General features: G+C 43.7%; 1 protein-coding gene across 3 annotated transcripts in view; it reads right to left on the minus strand.

Moving 5' to 3' along the window:
• The window catches only part of LOC142032810 (glypican-1-like), a 190,450-nt gene that overhangs the window by 70,463 nt on the left and 100,585 nt on the right, over positions 1-19,402 (minus strand). For 2 of the 3 annotated variants that reach the window (XR_012650998.1, XM_075031942.1), the window contains exon 2: positions 5,617-5,775. The exons of the other annotated variant lie outside the window; for it this stretch is intronic. Coding sequence is in view for 1 of the 2 variants with exons in the window: in XM_075031942.1 (XP_074888043.1) it covers positions 5,617-5,775 (159 nt within the window). In the remaining variant the exon portion in view is untranslated. The remainder of the gene's footprint in view (positions 1-5,616; positions 5,776-19,402) is intronic. 3 annotated transcript variants of the gene reach the window in all.

Raw genomic sequence — 19,402 nt, forward strand, 5'->3', positions numbered from 1 at the left:
GCCCTGGATGCCCTGGAGGTCAGCGCTCTTCCGCAGAGCTGAGCCCACGGCCAAGGCCACCAGCTGAGGCCACACACCACATTTTCAGGGGCAGAGCCCCAGCGTGGGGACTTACCACAAAAAAGAGTGTTCCTGGCTAATTAGGGGCTTCTGGATCAAAAGCAATACATTTAAAGTCCAAACTCAAACGCTTGGCCCTAGGGAGCAGCCAGTGCCGATGCTAGGGTGGCGGGAGGTAGCCAGCTCACTGAGCACAGGCTGGGACTGCCACAGGGACACCGCTGACTCCAGAAGTGCTCCTTTCCACAACCTTTGAAACAAAGGAATTTATTTCAAAACACAGCAGCATTTCCATATTTTGAGGTATAACCAGCCCCTGGAAGATTTCTTTCCTGTTTCTACATAAACACAGTATCTTTTAGGCAGCACCTCACCAAACTCAAACCACGTGATACCTCCATGAAACACCCACAGCCGAGAGCAGTGGCAGCAGGACGCTGGAAGTGCAGAGCAGTTGTGTTTGGGCAATGAGTTTGGGGACACAGGCACTGCAGTCCCTGTGGCCCAGACAATCATTGCTTTAGTCTTGTGTCAATCATTTTCTGCATGGAGTAGTCCCACATCTCTCAGAACACATCTTTTGGTGTGTGTGCCACCAAATTGGGATACCTTAAATTTTCCAGCTGGCAGGGTTTGGTTCATGTTATCATCAACGGAGAAAACACCTGCAAAATTCAGATGCAGGTTTGGATTTTGTAGTCCAGGTTTAAAGTCAGTGGGGTAGGACAGAGCTCTGCCTGCTGGGCTTACTCCACAGCCTCCTGAACAGCTTCCTTAAGCATCCACAGTATATGTAAATAAATGTATGTATATATGCCTCTCTCCCCAAAGACTCCTTTTAGGGACTGAAACATTAGGTACTGTGGGTTAAGTCAGTTCCTCTGACAAAGACACATTTGGTTGAATTTTAAAGAAGGGATCTTTAGAAATCTCTAAAATCTAAACCATCAGTGAGTGTGTAACATCTTCTAGGACATTCCCCACCTTGTAACATTTAAAACAATGATTCATCTTCATAAGAAATATGTAACTGTCTAAAACTAACTCTCAGATTATCTGTATAGTCTGTGTTTCAACATACTCAATTTCCAGCTACCAACAGTGGACATTATGAAAGCTTTTACATGACATCAGCTTTCCAATGAGCAGCCACTTATGAAATACATAATTTTTAATCTGCATTTGATTGCCACAGCTTAAAAATCCCAGAATTTATGAGAGCTACAAATCATTTTTAGACTGTGCAGTGTGGAATAAAAGCCAAGATTTTCAGTTTGGATTGTTGATATTTCCTGAAAACATGAAACAATTCTGAAAGGACAGATTTCCTGGCTCACAGCTAAAGGTCAGCAGACACACAGGGAGCGCTTGCTAAGTGTACCAAAATGACTGGGAAGGAAAGATTGGCACAGCATTGCAGTATTATTAAAAAGTGATTTAAGTGGGGAAAAAGGGAGAAAAGAGAGAGACGGACAAGGATTAGACTCTCAACAAGGGAGCTTTCATCAAGACTAGAAAAACAGCCTTGTTCCTTGCTGCTTGTAGCCCCTCACTGTCACTCTAAGCACCACTTGCTCTTGCTCCCTCTTTCCGTGTCCTCTGCCAGCCATACAACCCCAGCCCGTGCAGCCTTCCCAGGCTGCACTGGCTCTGAATGCGACTGCTCTGACCAGGCATCACAAATCACTCCTCTGGCCTTTCCTGCATGGTCCAGAGGTTTTTCTAGGCTCATCCCTGTAATAGAGTATGGAGACACAAGCTTCACTGGGAAGGACAGGAGTTTGAAAGTCCCAGGACTTTGTGCAACACTGACATACAGTTGTGTGATATGCAAATAAAAAAGCTCATTTTCCCAAGGAATCCCCCCCAACCTGCCCAATGTTTATAACTTGCTCTCAGCACAACTCAAGAACCAAAGGATTTCACTGGCTAACTCCCATTCTGCAGCCAGCAGAAGGGGCAACAGGCAACTCTCATCAGTTTCTTGAAACAATCTGCTTGAACAAAGTTCCTTGTCAAAGTATTTCATTTTATAACAACAGATACCAAAAATTTCCCATCCACTGAGATAATAACAGTCTGAAAACAAGCACATTCTGCAATTAAAATCTGAGGCATGTATAATTGTCGGTAGCATCTTTAAAACAATATTTAGTACCAGTCTCAACAGAGACTGTCCCAGCTGCCTCCAAGACTCCTATGTTGTTTTCATTTTCATTATTCGTTTTTCTCTTAAAATATGGGGTATGTACAATTTTCCAGGCAAATAAACTCTAACCAAAACCAACCTAGCAGCCTTCAGTAGGTCCCTGCCACAGGCTGTGCACCCAGGTAACTACATGCCCCCCCCCCCCCCCCCCCGCCTGACCAAAAGCCCTGGGACATCAGAATTAACAAAGAATTTGTGCATATAAACCTGCTAATGAAATACTGCTACCCTGACCCCAAAGTCCTCCCTAACACTGACTTATCAAAAGCGTATGATCCCATTTCTCCCATCCCAATCAGTGTGCTTTTTTTTTCTTTTTTAAATTAAAACCAATCAGTTGTAGAGCAAAATTCTACCTTTTCAGCTAAAAGGTTAACACCAAGCCAATGACCACATGTCTAGCTTGAATCTGATGCCCCCAAATCCTGCTAACTACAATAAGCTAAAGCAAAACAACAAATGCACTAGTAAGCAGCTAAGCAATACTGTAGGCTGTTAAACTTCAAATTTAGCCCTGGCAGATCCTGGAGGAAGGGCATCCCAGAAGGCATGTATCCTCTGCTATGCAGAGAGAGCACTCAAACCATAGGATCCTGTTCCACATATATCACTTTTAAATATATGGCTATACCTATCATATGTCACCTGTATTTCAGATGACAGCCATGAGCCAGTGAGACTGAAAAAACAGATTATAATTCCTTGCAACGGGACAAAGCCATAGCTCAGAGTAGAGGCACTCTGACAATTTAGGGCTTTACAGAGCACAACCTGCAAGGATGAATTATTCTCTGAAGCAAAATGTTGAACACTAGCATGGAGAATATTACTTCAGAGGCAGATTGCTGTAGCCTTGCTATTTTCTAGCTGGAGCTTCAGGGCAATTTACAAGTAGAGACTATTGCCATGATCAGTGGTGAGATTACAGAAGCAAGATTTACCGTGATGAATCTAAAAAAGACAGCTCCGGGCCTAAAGTTCAATATACCACACCTGCTAGCAGAGAATATATGAATAATCTGATCTCCAGGCTGCAAATACTATGAGAAAGTGTTAGACATCCCCATCCAGTGGAGCCTCCTCCACTACGTCCTCCTAAGGCCAAACAAAATCACTAATATGAAGACAAGCTGTGCATCCATACCTCTGCAACACCAAAACCTGCACTCTAAGCTGCTGCTAAGGAAATCCAGCAAAACCAGGCAGCCAGTGCCAGAAAGACTAGAACTCATCAATCTGACATTAAAAAACTCTTTTATTGAACAGCTTGAAACACCACTACCTGCAACAAGTCTTGTTAACTGTGAGACTAATAACATTAACTGGAAGATAGGGTGGTTTCTATGGCAATGTTTCAGGAGCTGAGGTGATTCCATTGCCCCATCACCAGAACTCCCTCAATTTTAAACCATCTATGCAGTAGCTAAAGAAAAAATAATAATACTGCTTGTAGGTAAAGTCATACCTGAAACTCGGACATAATGTGATTATTTTTTTAAAATCATGTCTTGCGTAAATTATAAACTCTATATTGATTGCAAGGGTAGTTAAGCAAACCAAAAAGGTATAATGGGAGCAGGAGACATCTTCTTGGCCTTGTGGGCTCAAGTGAGGTTATTCCCACTGCAAAACACCAATGATCTGTGCATTATGGTCTTAAGTAATACTTGGCTTATTGAACACTTACTTTATTTGATGCTTAAAAGAAACTCAGGTATGCATCACAGAAATAAAGATCTCTTTGTAAAATGCTGGGGAACAAAGGAGAAAATAAAAAAAAAAAAAAAAAAGGAAAGCCCTTACAGCTCTAACTGGCATCTCAACACAAGCATCCCCCTTTCATATGCTTGGTTTTGCTTACTATTATTCTGATGGCTGTTACTATTATTAATCCCCCAAAACATCACACTCATACTAAACCATTTCTTCACTAGGCAATTTCTGCTCATCAATATAATCCTCAAAGCTTCCATCAATTTTTGCACTCTCTTACATGACAGATATAGGACTATGTTCTTTTGAGTGTCTGTGGAAAAAATAAAGAGCAGATATACCAGCCAATGCTGCAACAGGCAGTGGAGGGAGAAGGTGCCAAGGCTGGTGGATGTTCTGCATTAACCCTTGCAAAGGGCTGGATTTCAGAGGTCAGTGATCACTCTCAGTGGCAGCTACGTCAGGTCCCATTCAGACATTAGTCTGAGCAACCAGCATTTTAAGGCTCTTTTGAAAATCCTGGTTATTGCTTTTTAAGGCAGGTGAAAATCAATTAGTTCTGAGCTTTTAAAGGAATGCCTTTGCTGTGGTCAACCTTGGCCACACAGTTACAATGCATTTTGCAGAGATGCACTGCTTTTTCTTTCTATTTAATGCAAAAGCACTTAATCTTGGTTATCAGCTCCCTGAAGGTCAGGCTTATTTCTTTAGATCTATTATTTACTGCTTGAAATTTCCAGTTCCACCTTTCTGGCTATTACAGCTTCTTTCCCTAACTCCTATTCTTTTCACGATAACTCCATGTGATGACTGTTGATAAAGTTAGGAGGACTGTGATTCTAAATGTCTGACCTTCTTCAAAATCTGATAATGGATACAGTTTCTGAGTCATAGGTCACCTCAATTTTGCCAATCAACCATTTATTTCCAGTGGCCTTCAGACCTTGAGGCTTACTGTGCACTGCAAAATGGATTCTTCAGGGAACAATAAAAGTAAGAGAGCCATCCTTAGCCTTTGCTTAGCACGTTAGGAGGGATACTTGTACTTTGGAGAGTATTTTTCTCTATGACATCTTATGTGCCACAGCCTCTAAAACCCTCACTGCTGTACATTTTCTGATATTTGTATGAAACTGAAAGGTATAAGCATCGAATGTGAACTAGCCACCTTTTCATTTGCAATCTATGTGGAAAGGACAAGAAAAATCCATGCCTCCTTAAACCCTCCCCACCTAGTGAGGGTTATCCACTCACCTTTACCATATTGTTCAACTTACAGCTCAAGGCATAGTGCCAAGTTTTACATCACTACCTCAAATGTTACGCTGCTGTGGAAGACTTGATTACGCCATGCTCGTAAAAGCTGTGTCGGTGCCAAGGTACGCAATTTGTTGGTATGAGTGCCTACCAGCATCCTTCAATGGCTTCACTGAAATGAAGTTCTCAAAATGACTTGGTCTTGCAAAAACACTGCCAGAGGTACAATTCTTATTGAAGGTCAACATTTCATGCAAATTATTGAGCAAGATGCAGAAGAAGGCAAGTCAAGCATGAATCCCTGGATGGAACAGTGCTTGGAAAGTTAAGTAGTGACTGGATCCTGAGCAGGGGGGAACCGAGCAGGTTTTACTTACTGTCAAAGCTTTTGTGCTGCACTGTTAGGGTCGTCCGCACAGAGCGACCGGCCTCTTTCATCATGGCTTCAAATTCACTTCGGCTTTTGTTTGCAAAGTTCTCCTCCATCTCGCTGGTGCTGCAGGTATAGCCTTGTGGGCAGATTTGCAGGTGCTCCCCTAAAATGAAAGAAAATGTAGTTGAATGGCCAGGTCTGGAAAAGGAAGGATTTCACTCCAGACAACCTCAGCATAGAAATATTCCAGCTCCCTAGTAACCTGGATCTGCATCAGGCTTTACATGTTTACCCCCTAATTTGAGTTACCCTGCATTAGTACAGTGGTTGGTGTGAATGCAGGTACAAATTTTCTCACTGCTGATTGTGAGGGAAGGAAAAGTGAAGGAGATAAAACTCATACATGGGGCAAGGAAAAGGGAAGTATAAGTGTCTCCTGCTCAAAGTCTGCCCTAGAATTCCAGCTCTGCCTAGAATTCCAGAAGACATGGAAGTCTCTGATTAAATGACATACTAGTTGTTCTCATTAGACTTAACATGTATATTAGAATAAGTATTTGAAAAGACTTTATCAAGAAAAACCCCCAACTCCAATGCACTCACCCTCCTCCCAAACCAACCCCCCCCCCCCCCAACCTATCCTGAGAAGGCATTTCCATAACCAAAGAGGTGAGACAGAGACTTGCTGAATGCCAGTGGAATTTGGGTGACTAATTCCCCTCCACACATTTTGAAATCTGCCCATTTACTATTTTTTCAATGAAAAATTTATCTCCCAGAAAGAGATGAGACCACCCAAGAAAGGGTTACTATGACAATCACTGACTGAATATACACTGTGCTATAGGGAAGTCAGGAAAGGCAAGAGGACTTGGTAGTCAAATGAAAAATTCTTCAGTATGGGAGCTCGTCCTGTCCTCTGCAATCTCTTTATTGTGGAGAAGCAAGCGTCTGCATAGGCAGAGTCAGCAACATTTTAAAAATAATTGCCTAAGTTCTTATGAGTCCTTACAAACAAAGACACATCCACCTGCAAACACACCCTACATTTCTCCTTACCCAGCAATAAGAATTCATTTAAATGAAATCAAACATCAGGGTTATATTTTTTAAAGAATAAAAACCCTCCTTGTTCCAAGCATGCACTGAGATAAACCAACTACAAAGAAGTTACCATGCTTAACATAATTGGATTGGGATTGCCAATGATTTTGCTGGCAGTTTTACAGGACTGCTGTCTTAACGTCATAGCTGAGCTGAAACATGTATTTAAAATCGTGTTTTATCTTGTGTGTCTTGACAGCTTCAAATCCTGAACTTGCACAGTCCTACAGAGTTTCCCATTAAAGTCCTTAGCTATTTCCAGGATAGAACCCTTAGCAAATGGGTGCCTTAGGGTAAAAGGTCTTTGAAACTGGGCATGTGTCCTACCCTCATGAATGCCATGTCATTAGTAGCTTGACTAAGAGCAATTTTGACCAGAGTGCTCTGTAGTTGATGTATTTTAGGCAGAAGCCATTCAGGATGAGTTTCCATTTTGCTGGCCCTTGGGTCCCTGCTCACAAACAGCTGTGGAGCAACCTCTGCAGGGTGCTGGGGTGAGCCTTCTCTTGGAAAACAGGTTATCACGTGCATTTGCACTGACAGAGCAGTCTTCCTGCCTATGTGATGGGAATTGCTGCTCACCAGCTTTCATAGGAGAATAACTCCCATCATCAGGCTTGTGTCATGCTCCTGGCTGAGAGGAGCGTCAGGGAGGGCAGTGTGTCCCGTGGGCTCCAGTCTCCCATGGGACTCCCCTCCCAGTCCCTGTGAGTACCCAGGCATCACTGTGCCACACCATCAAAGCAACAGGAAAAACAGCAACTTGCTTCAATGTAAAAAATAGGAGTCAAATATAAACATCCTGTGGCTCAGCACTTGTCATACCAAATGCAATTTAAGTTACAGTGCCTGCCTAAGCCTTTCCTTCCTTTATAAACCAGGTTGTTACAATTCATTCTCTGAGCTCATTTCTGTAAAGCTGCATTTGTACAAGAAAGTCATTGTGAGGATTGCTGACGTGTGACAGGCAGGCAGAAAAAAGGGAGCAGAAATTTTTGACAAGACACAGCTTTGTTTCCTGTCATGACAGATTAAAAACTTTCTTCTTGTCCAGCCTCTTCTGTCTGATTGCTGCTGCCACAGGATTTGTGACAAGGATTGAAGTTTTGTTGACAGTTGTTTTACTGCAGTATGCATCCTTCCACACTGCCTTGGTGCCCTCAGGACAAAGGGCCTTTCCAGTGTCCGGCCTCTCTGAAAGGACTATAAACAAGGAAATGGATCCCAATGGTTCCCAATGGTTCCCAAAGACTGCCTTTACCACCACCAGCTCAGTGGCTGATAAATTTTGCAGATGAGGTCCTGATCCTGCTAGCCCTTGTACTTGATAGCACCCAAAAGCATGAGCACTTCCACCACTTCTCCATGTGCTGTTACCCACCAGGGCTTGCAGGTTCAGTGTAAGCCACGAACAACCCTTTACAAATCTCCTGGTTTGGTAAACCAAGATAAGGCAGTGGGATCCGACTGCCTGGGGAACTCCCATCTCCTGGCCTGCTGTCAGTAAGCAGGGCCTGGCTGCGCAATGGTCTCCCCTACCTCCTCAAGCAGGATTCGTGCGGGAGGCCTGCCTGAAACTAGGGAGAGCAAACATGGCCGCCCCAGCAAGGAGACTCCTACATGTTTGTCAAAGCTGCTGGTCAGGTGCATTCCCCCACACAGGCTTTAGAAACGAAAGAAAGGGGGAAAGCGTGGGGATTGCCTCTGAGGAAGAGCAGGGCCTGACCCCAGGAGGAATATGGACGGGGAGGAAGAGCCCCGTGCTGCGGCCCAAGCTCCCTGACAAACAATAAAGAGCAGCAGAAGTGTGAGGCGCTCTAATTAAAATGTGACATGACCAGACAAAAACCTCCACACTCCCACCCCAGGCAAAGCAGAGTGCATGTTTCAGCATCAGTCCAACACCTTGCTGTGCTAGCAGAGCTTCAAATAACCTCCAGCCAGCCGGCACCACAGAACAGAGGAAAGAGACAGAGGAAAAAAAAAGACAGAAAGCAAGGGAAAAGTCACACCCATAGCTAAAATTGCTTAATTTTACACAACTTTGTGAATGGAATATAGAATTTTTTAAATGCTTGAATTCAGAGCAGTTTCAATCCCTTTTGAAGGAGCATTTATCTTAGCTTTCTGCAGGCATTTGTATGGTACTCAGCACCACAGCACTTTATCTCAGTGGGAAGCAAAGTTTTTATCATTTGTCTTTGTAATTCAAAGTCAGTGCACACAAAACAGTCTTACAGCACTAAGAAAATGCTTTGCTTTCTTTGCTTTTTAACCTGACCCACCCTTGAAACATTCCCTATTATTATTTAACCTTTTTTCTATTGACTCTAAAATAAATGCACTCTTGACCGTATTTTTGCTCTCCTTTTATTTCAAAGTTCATTTGTTTGCTAACTTTACATTATGTCATTGCTGAAACTGCACTATAAATATCTCTGGGTTCACTTGGCAGGAGATTATCTGCAGATATCTATGGAGAGCTAGAGGTGTTTTACAAAGAGTAAATCTGCAAGAGACAGTGTATGTTCTCTCCACTGCTGCGTCAGAGAAATTTCTCCCTGTATACAGCTGACGTGTTGCTAACCGCTTGCTTGAGAGCACATGCTCCCAGCCCCTGCAAGAGCTTTACAGAAAGCAAGTGAGCACGGCAGAAGCCAAACCAGCAGCAAGCAGAGGGCTGCTCCAAATCTCCTTGAAGATAACAGATACACTCTTAGTGACTCAAGCCAACTCTGGGTCAGGCCCAAAGAGAATTACACTATCCCATAGAAGTCTGTAACTGAAACGCAGCCATCTCTCCCAGCCCTTGACTTGCAACCCCCAGCTGAGCAGCCCTCGCAGTGGAGCACAGAGGCGCTCAGGGTGCATTCGATGGCTGAGCTAATACAAGCTCCGCACTGTCCTAAGCACTCTGGATTTAAGATACATTTGTGAGTAAGAGAAGATGCACTTTGGGATGCTCGGCTTCCCTTCAGAAAACTATTGGCCTGCCCAAGCCTTCAGCAACCAAAATGTGTGGTTCAATCCAGGTATCCCTGAAAGAGCCAGCCCTCTTGCAAATGCTGCCGAAGCCAGGGTGGGATGTAACCCACCAACTTCATGGTCTCTTGGAAATGGAGACAGGGCAGAGCATGCATGAAAACAGCATTGAACAAACATCTCATTTATGATTAACTGCCCTGGAGTGGAAAGGAATAGGCAGGAGGCTGATGACAAGAAAATATCACACTGCCTGTCTATGGGCGTGGATTGTCCTTCAAACGTCCTCTCAGCTGGCTAGGTTAGCAGATCATTTTGGCTATCAAATTCGTTACTGCGTTTGAGAGTGCTGAATATTAAATCACTTGACCACTTTCCCCTCAGGGACAGAGCCAGGCTGCTTTGTGGCAGTGTCCCCATAGAGGGAATAGCCATGCCCGCAGCCACCACTGACATGAGCTGAGACAGGGCTCAGATCCCTGCTTCTTCCCCCACGTGTTCCTGGCCTCACTGCCCTGGCCCATGCAGGCTCCCCTTGGCCGTGGGCCCACCTGCCACAGGCTGTGCCAGGAGCTGCTGCAGCCATGGCATGTAGTGTAACACACTGGGGCTGCAGGATCTCAGCTAGCTGAGTTCAGAAAAGCTCTCTAGCTGTTCACTGCTGCTGTATTTCACCCCACCATGAGGCTCCATAGCCAGGAAAACAAGAGGGAATGCCAGTCCCAGAGGTGTAAAATGCAATACTGAGAGAAGCATCCTTGGCTCCTTTAACCATGTAAATAGTGCTATTTCTATCCTTCTCACAGGATGTTGGAGATTGAATTCATTACAATGTTTGCAGAAGGTTTGGGGTTATTTGGATGTGTCAGAGTATCTAAAAGCAAATCATTACAAAATCATTCCTCCCAGAGGTTGATTTATTTCAGGCTGTGATAAATCCATCATGATTCTTCCCTCATATTTGTAACCCTCCTCCCACTCGCTCACCAAACTGCTCCAAAAAGTCATCTCATGCTCCTAGATCAAAACTGAGCCCCGGCTGCCTCAGTCCAGCCCCCCCCCCGCCCCCCATGCTAGGACACCTACAGCCCAACCCCCCTCCTCAGGGGTTTCTGGGTGGACATGTCTCAGGCAATCAGGCTTACTGAAGTCCTTTGCTGCTGAGATCCCCCTGCCAGGCACAGCAGGGATGCCAAGACACAGCCCCCAGCCAGGTACAGCCAGTGAGCACGACAGCACTGGGCAACAGAGGAGCTCCAGTCCTCTCCTACTGTCCCTGGTAGGCACTAGAGTTTGTTGCCCTCTCCCTCTTCACACTTAAATCCCATCCAGGCTAATGAGCATCACAGCCAGGAACTGAGGACAAAACAGTGTAATTCAGATCATAGCTTTTTTTTTTTTTATCTTCTTTTTTTTTTAACTGTATCAGAGCATCTGCAGCTGATGCAAAACGAGCCTGGAGGAGGTGCAGATGTTAAAAATACCTTGCAAAGAGGTAGTGCAATGAAAGTAAACCCCCTTCCTTATGCCTCACAGCTTTTCCTGCTTCAGGTGTTCCTGTCCCCATCTCTCTTGAAATACATATCTTTAAAGAGAACATGATTTAGTGCATACTGATAAGTATCTGACAGCACAGCCTCTAGCACTAGTACCACGATGCTACCCTGAAACCCAGACTTGTCACAGATAACTCCTAGAGGAAATGGGGGTACCCAAAAAACATTTGGACAAGGAAAGAGTTCTGGCTGACTGCCCTTGGAAGAGCTCTTCATGCCCTTTTCATTCTAGATGCACCGAGAAACATCAGCTGGCAAGCCACTTCCCAACACTGACACCCCATAATATTTGTATAAGGTGTCTGGGTGTACAGCTGGTCTCTCATAGTAGCTGCTAACATCAAACTGAACTGACTACCAGACTGCTCTATTAAGGAGAGTGCAAATCAGGAATTTTCCCATATTGCAAAGGCAGGTGTTAGCTAAGTACCGTGCAGTCTGTTTCTTTGATTTGCAGTCAACTGTCGGCAAACTATGATACCTTCTATTTTCTGATTATGTGTTGACAGTATCGTCTTTTTTGGCTTCAGTTTGCGCATAATGTCAGAGGAATCATAGCAGGCCTGAATGTTAAGTACTGTATGGCAAACATTCACACTTTGATAAAAATGCACTGAGCCATGTTCTCCCCAATCTTAGAGATACCATGGGTTGAGGATATGCATGGTAGGGCAGGACTATGGGCTGGCCAAGAAATAAGGGGCAGAATATGGTCATGAGGAAGGGCTGTGCCCATGTGAAGTCATGATTTTCCTGCACTTTCATACCAAGAAGCACTCTCAGGATAAGAAACAGGGGTGGCAGGGTGTAGCTGGGAACCAGCCCCGCCATGGACTTGGTGAGCATCTTGGATGAGTCAGACTGGGAGCTAACACAGTGAGGGGGAGAGGACAGCCAGAGAGAACCTGTCTGCCTCACCAGCATCCTGCAGAAACCCCTCATGGACCTCAGCATGTGCTATGTAGCAAGAGCCAGGTTAACCTCAGCCAGCCCAAGGCCACTGCAGAGCAGTGTCACAGCTAACACATGGAGGACTGCAGGGAAGAAGCAGGCGCTGTCTCACCTGCTGCATCCACGCTGGCCTCCCCACACACATTGCTGCTGCCTCCTGGCCTCAGTAAGGCAAGAAGGATTTGACTCTAGCACAACCAACTCCTGTTTCTCTTTGCTGCTGCTGAGGGAGTAGCTGAGTATCTTGAGGGACTGATAACAAGAGCATGAAGTCTCTTCAAGCTGCACACCACAGGTCTGAATTTGTCCTGTGTCAGCAGCTTTTATAATGCCTTATCATCTGATGGCTGATCAAATAGCTTGTGCTATCTGAGATGAACTAATGTTTTCGTTCCAGATAAAGAAAACAAGCACTACGTTCCACACCAGTGATAAAAACAGCAAATTGGAAAAAATAGCTAGAGAATATGCTTATTCTGTTAAAACAATGCACATGTTTAAGACAAGACAATAGCAAAACATTAAATGCTTGTTCCCACAGCTCATCATTCAGACCAGGATTATAGCAACAGAAGTGATCAACCAAGAGCAGATAATCTGTAAGATTTGCTCTTTCCACTCCTTACCTTTCTACTCCTACCAGGATTTAACAAACTACCAAAACACTGTTAACCAAATAAGACAACTTAATCTGGCTACTGTGTGGAGTTGGGTCCCTACCAGGTTAGCACTGTTCTGTAATTGCATCACAGCGAAGCCCGGACACAGTGAATAGATACAGGTATTTCTGAAAAATATCACAACTGGCATCCTTGGAACAGAAAACCACTGATGGGTGGGAAGGCTTTGGGACTGCCCTGTTTCCTACCAACACAGGCTATTCAAGTCAGCAGCCTGGTTCCCAGGGAGCCGGGCAGGAGGGTGCAGGGGAGGCTGAATGGGAATTTCCTCTGTATTTGCTCTGTTCATGTGTCAAAATTTTTCAGGCTCCAAGGTGGTCAGCTCAGTGTCACACTCACACCAGAAATGTGGTATCAATTTGTTTAATCCTAGAACCTGATGTCAGAGGAATTTATAAGGCAGGCAAACATGGGCAAAAAAAGTTAATTAACAGAGGGGAAAGAGCCACCTCTGTGTCCTGGAAAAATATCAAGTACCGAGTAGATAAGAGTGCCTTCAGAAATGACAGTCTGAAAATCCTAATGTCACCTATGTATGCTACAGTGGCAAACTGCCCAAAGAAGGGAACAGAGAAAATGTCACAAATGCTGACAACAGACTTGATTCTTACTTGAAAAGATCTGCATGAAAGCACTTTACCCACGCATTGCTCCTTTGGGTTTTGGGAGTGTATTTCTGAATGAAACAGAACACCCCTTCCCATCACACTGCTCCCCCAGTTTCTCACTCAGGACCAGGATCTGCCCTTAGCTACATGGGTCTGACTCTACCTCCAACTGCAAGCTGTGCACATGCAGCAGGAATCAGCACAGGGTGCAATGATGCAAGCCTGTTTTTAAGGACAAAGTAGGAAACGCTTCATAATTTGCAGTAGAAAATACCTTTTTTAGTGGTTTGAGAGAGGAAGGAAAGAATAAGGGCCAAATCCTCAGGTACCACAGCAATGAAGGACCTCTATCTAGCAGACCTGACTGAACACACCAAAACCCAACGCTCCTCAGGTCCTCTTCTGGGCACTGGATCCTCCGTTGGGGAGCTCCTGAGCAGGTCTCTGCTCCAGCAAAGGAGATGATCCATCATGAAAGGCTTCAAAGAGGAGCTGGGATATGGTCTACAATTAGCACTCTCCAAATACATGAGTCTTGAAAGAAGCCTTCAGTTCAGACTAGACTAGTTGCAAGGATCATGGAGAAACACACAGGGAGTTCACCGTTACACTCTTTCCTCTCCCCTTCTCTGAAAAACAGAAAACTCTTAAAAAGAATCTTAGACAAGGGAAGAATTATCTTGTCTCTTCACATAACACTTCTGGGGACGTATTGAAGTTGTGTGTCGTAATCCATCACTATCAACCTCTTTCAGAGTTGTCCTGAGCACATCAGCTTCTCACCAGATGTTTTGGTTCTTTTTTTTCTCTTTTTCTTCTTGGAACAAAGAGTCTTTTTATCCTCGGTTTGATGCAATCTAAAATAAGATCAAACTGGAAACCTATCACTCTTATCAGATGCAGCTTTGTTGGAGGCTTCATAACAACTTAAATATGTTATTACATAGGAGGCAGAGCAATTCATTAAGCAGAATCTTTTCTTCCAATTCCTTCTCAGAAAAATACCTACTGGAGAAACTGTCAGCTCTTCCCTGTGCCCTGGCAGCTTGCTGCCAGAAGGATCAGACTGGAAAAGGAATCTCAGTAGTAAATTGAGGATTAAAGATGCATTTCCCACTAAGAGGTTTAAGAGATGAAGGCTTTTGGTTTATTCTCCATTTAAAAAAAAAAAAAAAAATCCATGACAGGAACTTGATGAAGGGTTTGGTCAAAACCAAAAGGCTTTTCCAGTCCCACTGCTGAAGCCCTGCAAGGAAAATGGTGATACTGCACTTTGGGCTATTTTGGGATAAAGAGACTAAGGAGCTTCAGCAAGCTTGTAAGATTGTTGCTTAAGAATGGAGAGGGCTTGTAGCCAGTCCCAGTCATTTCAGTGCAAAGAACAAACTTGGATTAACCTCTCATGGAGAAGTCAGCATTTAGAGAACATTTCCTTCTAGCCCCAGCAAAGCTGCTCAAGCAGTAGATGCTGGTGTGAAAACCATGAAAATCCATCTTTCTGGGTCTCAGACACATCTCAACACTGGGCTCCTACAGAGCACCCCCTATTTCTTATCCCTCTGCCCCCCGCACAGGATGCTGTGATGAGCAGGACGTACCACACCGGAGGAGGAGGCTAGGCATGATGCACAAGTGGGCTGCCACAGCTGCCCACCTTGATGAGCCACACTCCTGGTTGCTAGCTCGCCCAAGTGAGGACCGCACGCTGCCTCCTCCTGCTCAGCACAGCTACAGACACTAGCACTGGCGACTGTGTGGGTGGCTCATTCCCTTCCTGCAGGAGGATGTTTGTGTCCAAGAAGGATCTTGCCTTCTAGCAACAAAAATCTCCCAAGGGAAAATAAACAAACTAAAAAACCTCAACCACTCTGTCTGCTGGTAAGAATGAAAATGACTCCTGAGTTTGCAAAAAACCTTGTCTTTAAATACTTATTAAACAAACTAAGTTCTTGGATCTGAATCTGATTCTGAGAGTTCATAAACCAAACTGCCTATGCCTAAAAATTTAAGAAATTACATTTAATGACAGTCATTAATCTTAAATTCCATAAATGTGTGTACACTTTTCAAAATCAAAAATAAAAAGATGCATGTCACGAACTGTCTGAACCCCACAAATTCAAGATCACCCTTTTTTAGATCTTTGTAAAAATTTAAAAGACTTTACCTATGCTGAGTTGGCTTGTGCCATAAATTAGGAGTGCTTATACTTTCTCTAAATCTCTTTGCTGTATGTATTGGCAGGGATGTGGGAAGGTGCAGGATTGGAGGGGCAAATTCGGGTTGCTGTGGGCTTTTTCACTTTGCAACTTGAAGCTTTTATCAGCCTGAGAAATGCTTCTTTCTTCTTCAGCTATTGCTTTGCTTTATTTGTCACATAAATGTTTTGGCCAGCAGCAAAAGTGCTGAAGAACTGTGGAGCTCTTTCCTACAATTTGAGCCACTGTGAAAGGAAATGGCAAGTATGGGGTAATCTTGCAGGAACATGAAATTGCAGACCTCCAGTTTGACAAAGCTGATGCAGCTGATGCAGAACTTGGATGGATGAGTACCAGCATCAAGGCTGGAGTCTTGCAGAAGCCTCTGGCCACTGCACGTGAGAGATCTGCAGCAGAAGGAATTAAATATGCTGCCTTTCACTTCCGGTTGCAGAAGCACGTAGGTGAAACCTGTGCCATCGCTCTTCTTTTTATGCCTCCATCTCATCTTCCAAAAGCAGATTACAGAAAGCTGCCTGTAAACCCAAAGATGCAATGGTTATTCATAAAGAGCTCTACTTCTACCCTTAAAATTAATCCAGTGGTATGAGGAGTTGAGGGCATCAGTCTGGTCCTGCCACAAATGTTTCACAAACAGATTTCTGTTTCCACAAACCATCACCTTTCACCCCTGCACAGAGGGGTGACCCAGAGGACCAGGCTTAAACTGGGACAAACATTTAAAACTCCAACGCCCTGCTAGATCTCAGTGTGGCTCATACTGCATATGCCCAAAATTTTACCAGAGAAATTTATTTTAGGCAACTTCTGTTTGAAAACTTAATGGAAGCGTAGCTGTTCTCCCCTGAGCGTCAGGAACAGATGACTAAGAAATGTTGCCAGTATCTGTCTTTCAGTGAGATTAGTGTTGGGTTTGTGTGGTATCCTATTTACAACTTTGACAAACAGCTCACCCAATCACTTCATACTTAATCATAGCTGTCTGCCCAGCTCCCTTCAGAGAAAAGCTTTTCAAAAAGTATGTGCCAACATAATATGAACAAAAGGAAGCAAACCACAGTCAAGAAAAAAAGACCTTGCTCTCAAAACCAGCAACCAGCAAAAGCTCACGAGCTCTACAGAAACCAGGTCTTGGTAAATCATAAGGCATAATTAGAGTGTCATTATTCATGGGACTGCATAGCTATAGTTAGTCAGTGTTTCCACTGTAAACCCCTATTTTCATAGAGGTTTGCAGCTCAGCTGCAAGGAATTTGTCTGTGATGAAATTTGGCAGTAGAAATTTTAGAGCAAGGATTTTTATTTTTTTTTAAACCATTTAAAGATTTCCACACACACACTTTCAAGTCCCCTCATACTTCTGAGGCTGTAGCAGTACTCAAAGAAACAAAAAACACTTCTCCCATGTTCTTTGATGTTTAGTTTCTGTGCATGTCTTTGTGTGGTTAACAGGATCAAAAATATCAATTTAGCGGGCATTTTCAAATATAGAAGTCTTAAAAAATTGAAGTTGCAATTCCCACAACAATTACAACTCAACTTTCCTTTGGACGTATTCATAAGTATTACTATCTATGGTGTTAATTGCTATGCATTATGGGGTCTTTACACTCAGAGTAAACCCTGCATATTCATCTAGTGCCGAAGATGGGTTTACATTTCATGGGACAGAGCTGTTAGATTTCTTTTACGTTTCTTTACATCTTTCTTTCTTTGAAATAACATTTTCCAGGGATTATAAGAGATTACTTTCTGCTGGACTTGCCCTTAAGACCTACATTTCCCCAGCTACTTCCTCCCTGCCTACCCGACTCTTCCATTAGGGCTCACATTTCAGCACATACACAGGCATGGTTGGGACCACTAAGAAGAAGCATGAGGAAGGGAAAGGGACAGGCAAAACATCTCAATGGGACATTTTATCCCAGACAATATTAAATAGAGCCTTTCACAACATTTTCAACTACTCAAGAGAAACAGACTGCTGTTTGCATTTGTCTGAACATCAGAAGAATGCATTTGCTCTTTTCCAACTGGCTCTGTCTGAAGCATTCTAGAGATTCAGCATCCCTGGATATGAATTAGATTTACTTTCACACATATGGACCACATGCTAGCAAGGTACAGCAGTCTCTGGGCACTATGCCTGGTTGTCACTGCATGCCACAATCAGCACATATCAGAAGGTAACTGCTTCAAGTGCAGTTCCAGCTCAGAGTGGTGGAACAGTTACCCAGCTTGAAAAAAACAGTGTAAAACTGTGAGCTTGAAGACTTGCAAGTCTCAGTCTGGAACTGGATCACTGTGAATGGTCTGAGTGTTCACATATTTGATTTTCAAGAGAAACAGATGCCACTGTGTAACACCACCATGCTTCAAACAGTGTATTCCTGGACCTTGATGTTGGCACATGGGAAATTGGGCCACCTCTGAGCTTCTACCACCTTGCAATGCTCATGCCTTCCTTGAGCTTCCCGCCCCAGCACTAATGAGCTTCCCCTCGGACAGCTTGGCAGAGGTGACAAAGATGAGAGTGTTTGCAAGGTACCACTCAGCATTCCTGAGGGCAGCTGTCACCAAGCTCTCTGCGATCCCAATGCACTCTTCAGAGGACTAGAACAGCAACACAATCTCTTCCGATTGGGAGGAAAGCAGACACACCACCACCTTGACCACTATGATTTGTGGAAACCATAAAAGAAAAATTCTCCTTTTAGATGAAAATACTTATCTCTGCTACAAATTGTAGCAACCACAGTATTTGTATTACAGCAAGGATCTGAACTCCTGCCATGTCTTAAAAACAGTACAAAGCAGAATTCCTAGATATACTACTTGAATCTGCTTTTCAAGGTGGTAGTTAGAAATTAAGAGGCAAATGAACTCAGTAAGATTATTCATGTACCTTCAATCATTTACAGGAATGTTAGCAAGATCTTGGCTTCAGAGGGCTGGATCACGCTTTCCCACTGCAACCATTATTAACCTAACATAACATGTTCATAGAGTAAGAGATGATAACGATGCTGTAACTGGTCTCCATAGAATATCGTTATGATTAGGGAATATGTTAGAGAAACTGTCATTCATTAAGCACTCAGCTAAATGCATAAGATGGGTGAAGGAAAAGCTCTGTAATTTCAGGAATTTATAACTTGAAAAAGATCCATTCTTGACGTTTTGGTTGTTGGGTCTTTTTCACTTGAGTGTTGCTAAGAAGTAGCAGGTTCAGTTTAAATGCAAACTGCACAATTTTTTTCTTCACCTCTTTTCCCTTAAATGTAAGCTTTCAGTCTTCTGCAGCGACTGTAAAAGACATCATGGGCCAGTCAGTAAAAGATGCAACTTTTAAAACCTAAATTTAATTCTCCCAATACAGTGTATCCAAGTAGGCATATTATTCTCAGCTGGGAAAATCTGTAGTGCTTCAAAGTGCATCTCATACATCAAGTCCCAGGTACTTAACTAGGGCGAAACCCAGGATCCCAGTCAAACTGGCAAACTCTCCTTTTGATCCCTCTGTTCTCACTAAGATGCTTTTCTCTTGAATAATCACATTCTTTGTGCATCACGGCACAATAATACTGTCACCAAATTTTTCTTTCTCGTCTTAGCAAAAAAGAAGGGACCACCCCCAGGATTCAGAAAGCAGTTTTATCAAGTCTGCAAGTCAACTCCACTTCCAGATTC

This window comes from Buteo buteo, chromosome 7 (assembly GCF_964188355.1).
Source record: "Buteo buteo chromosome 7, bButBut1.hap1.1, whole genome shotgun sequence".
Taxonomy (NCBI): Eukaryota; Metazoa; Chordata; class Aves; order Accipitriformes; family Accipitridae; genus Buteo; species Buteo buteo.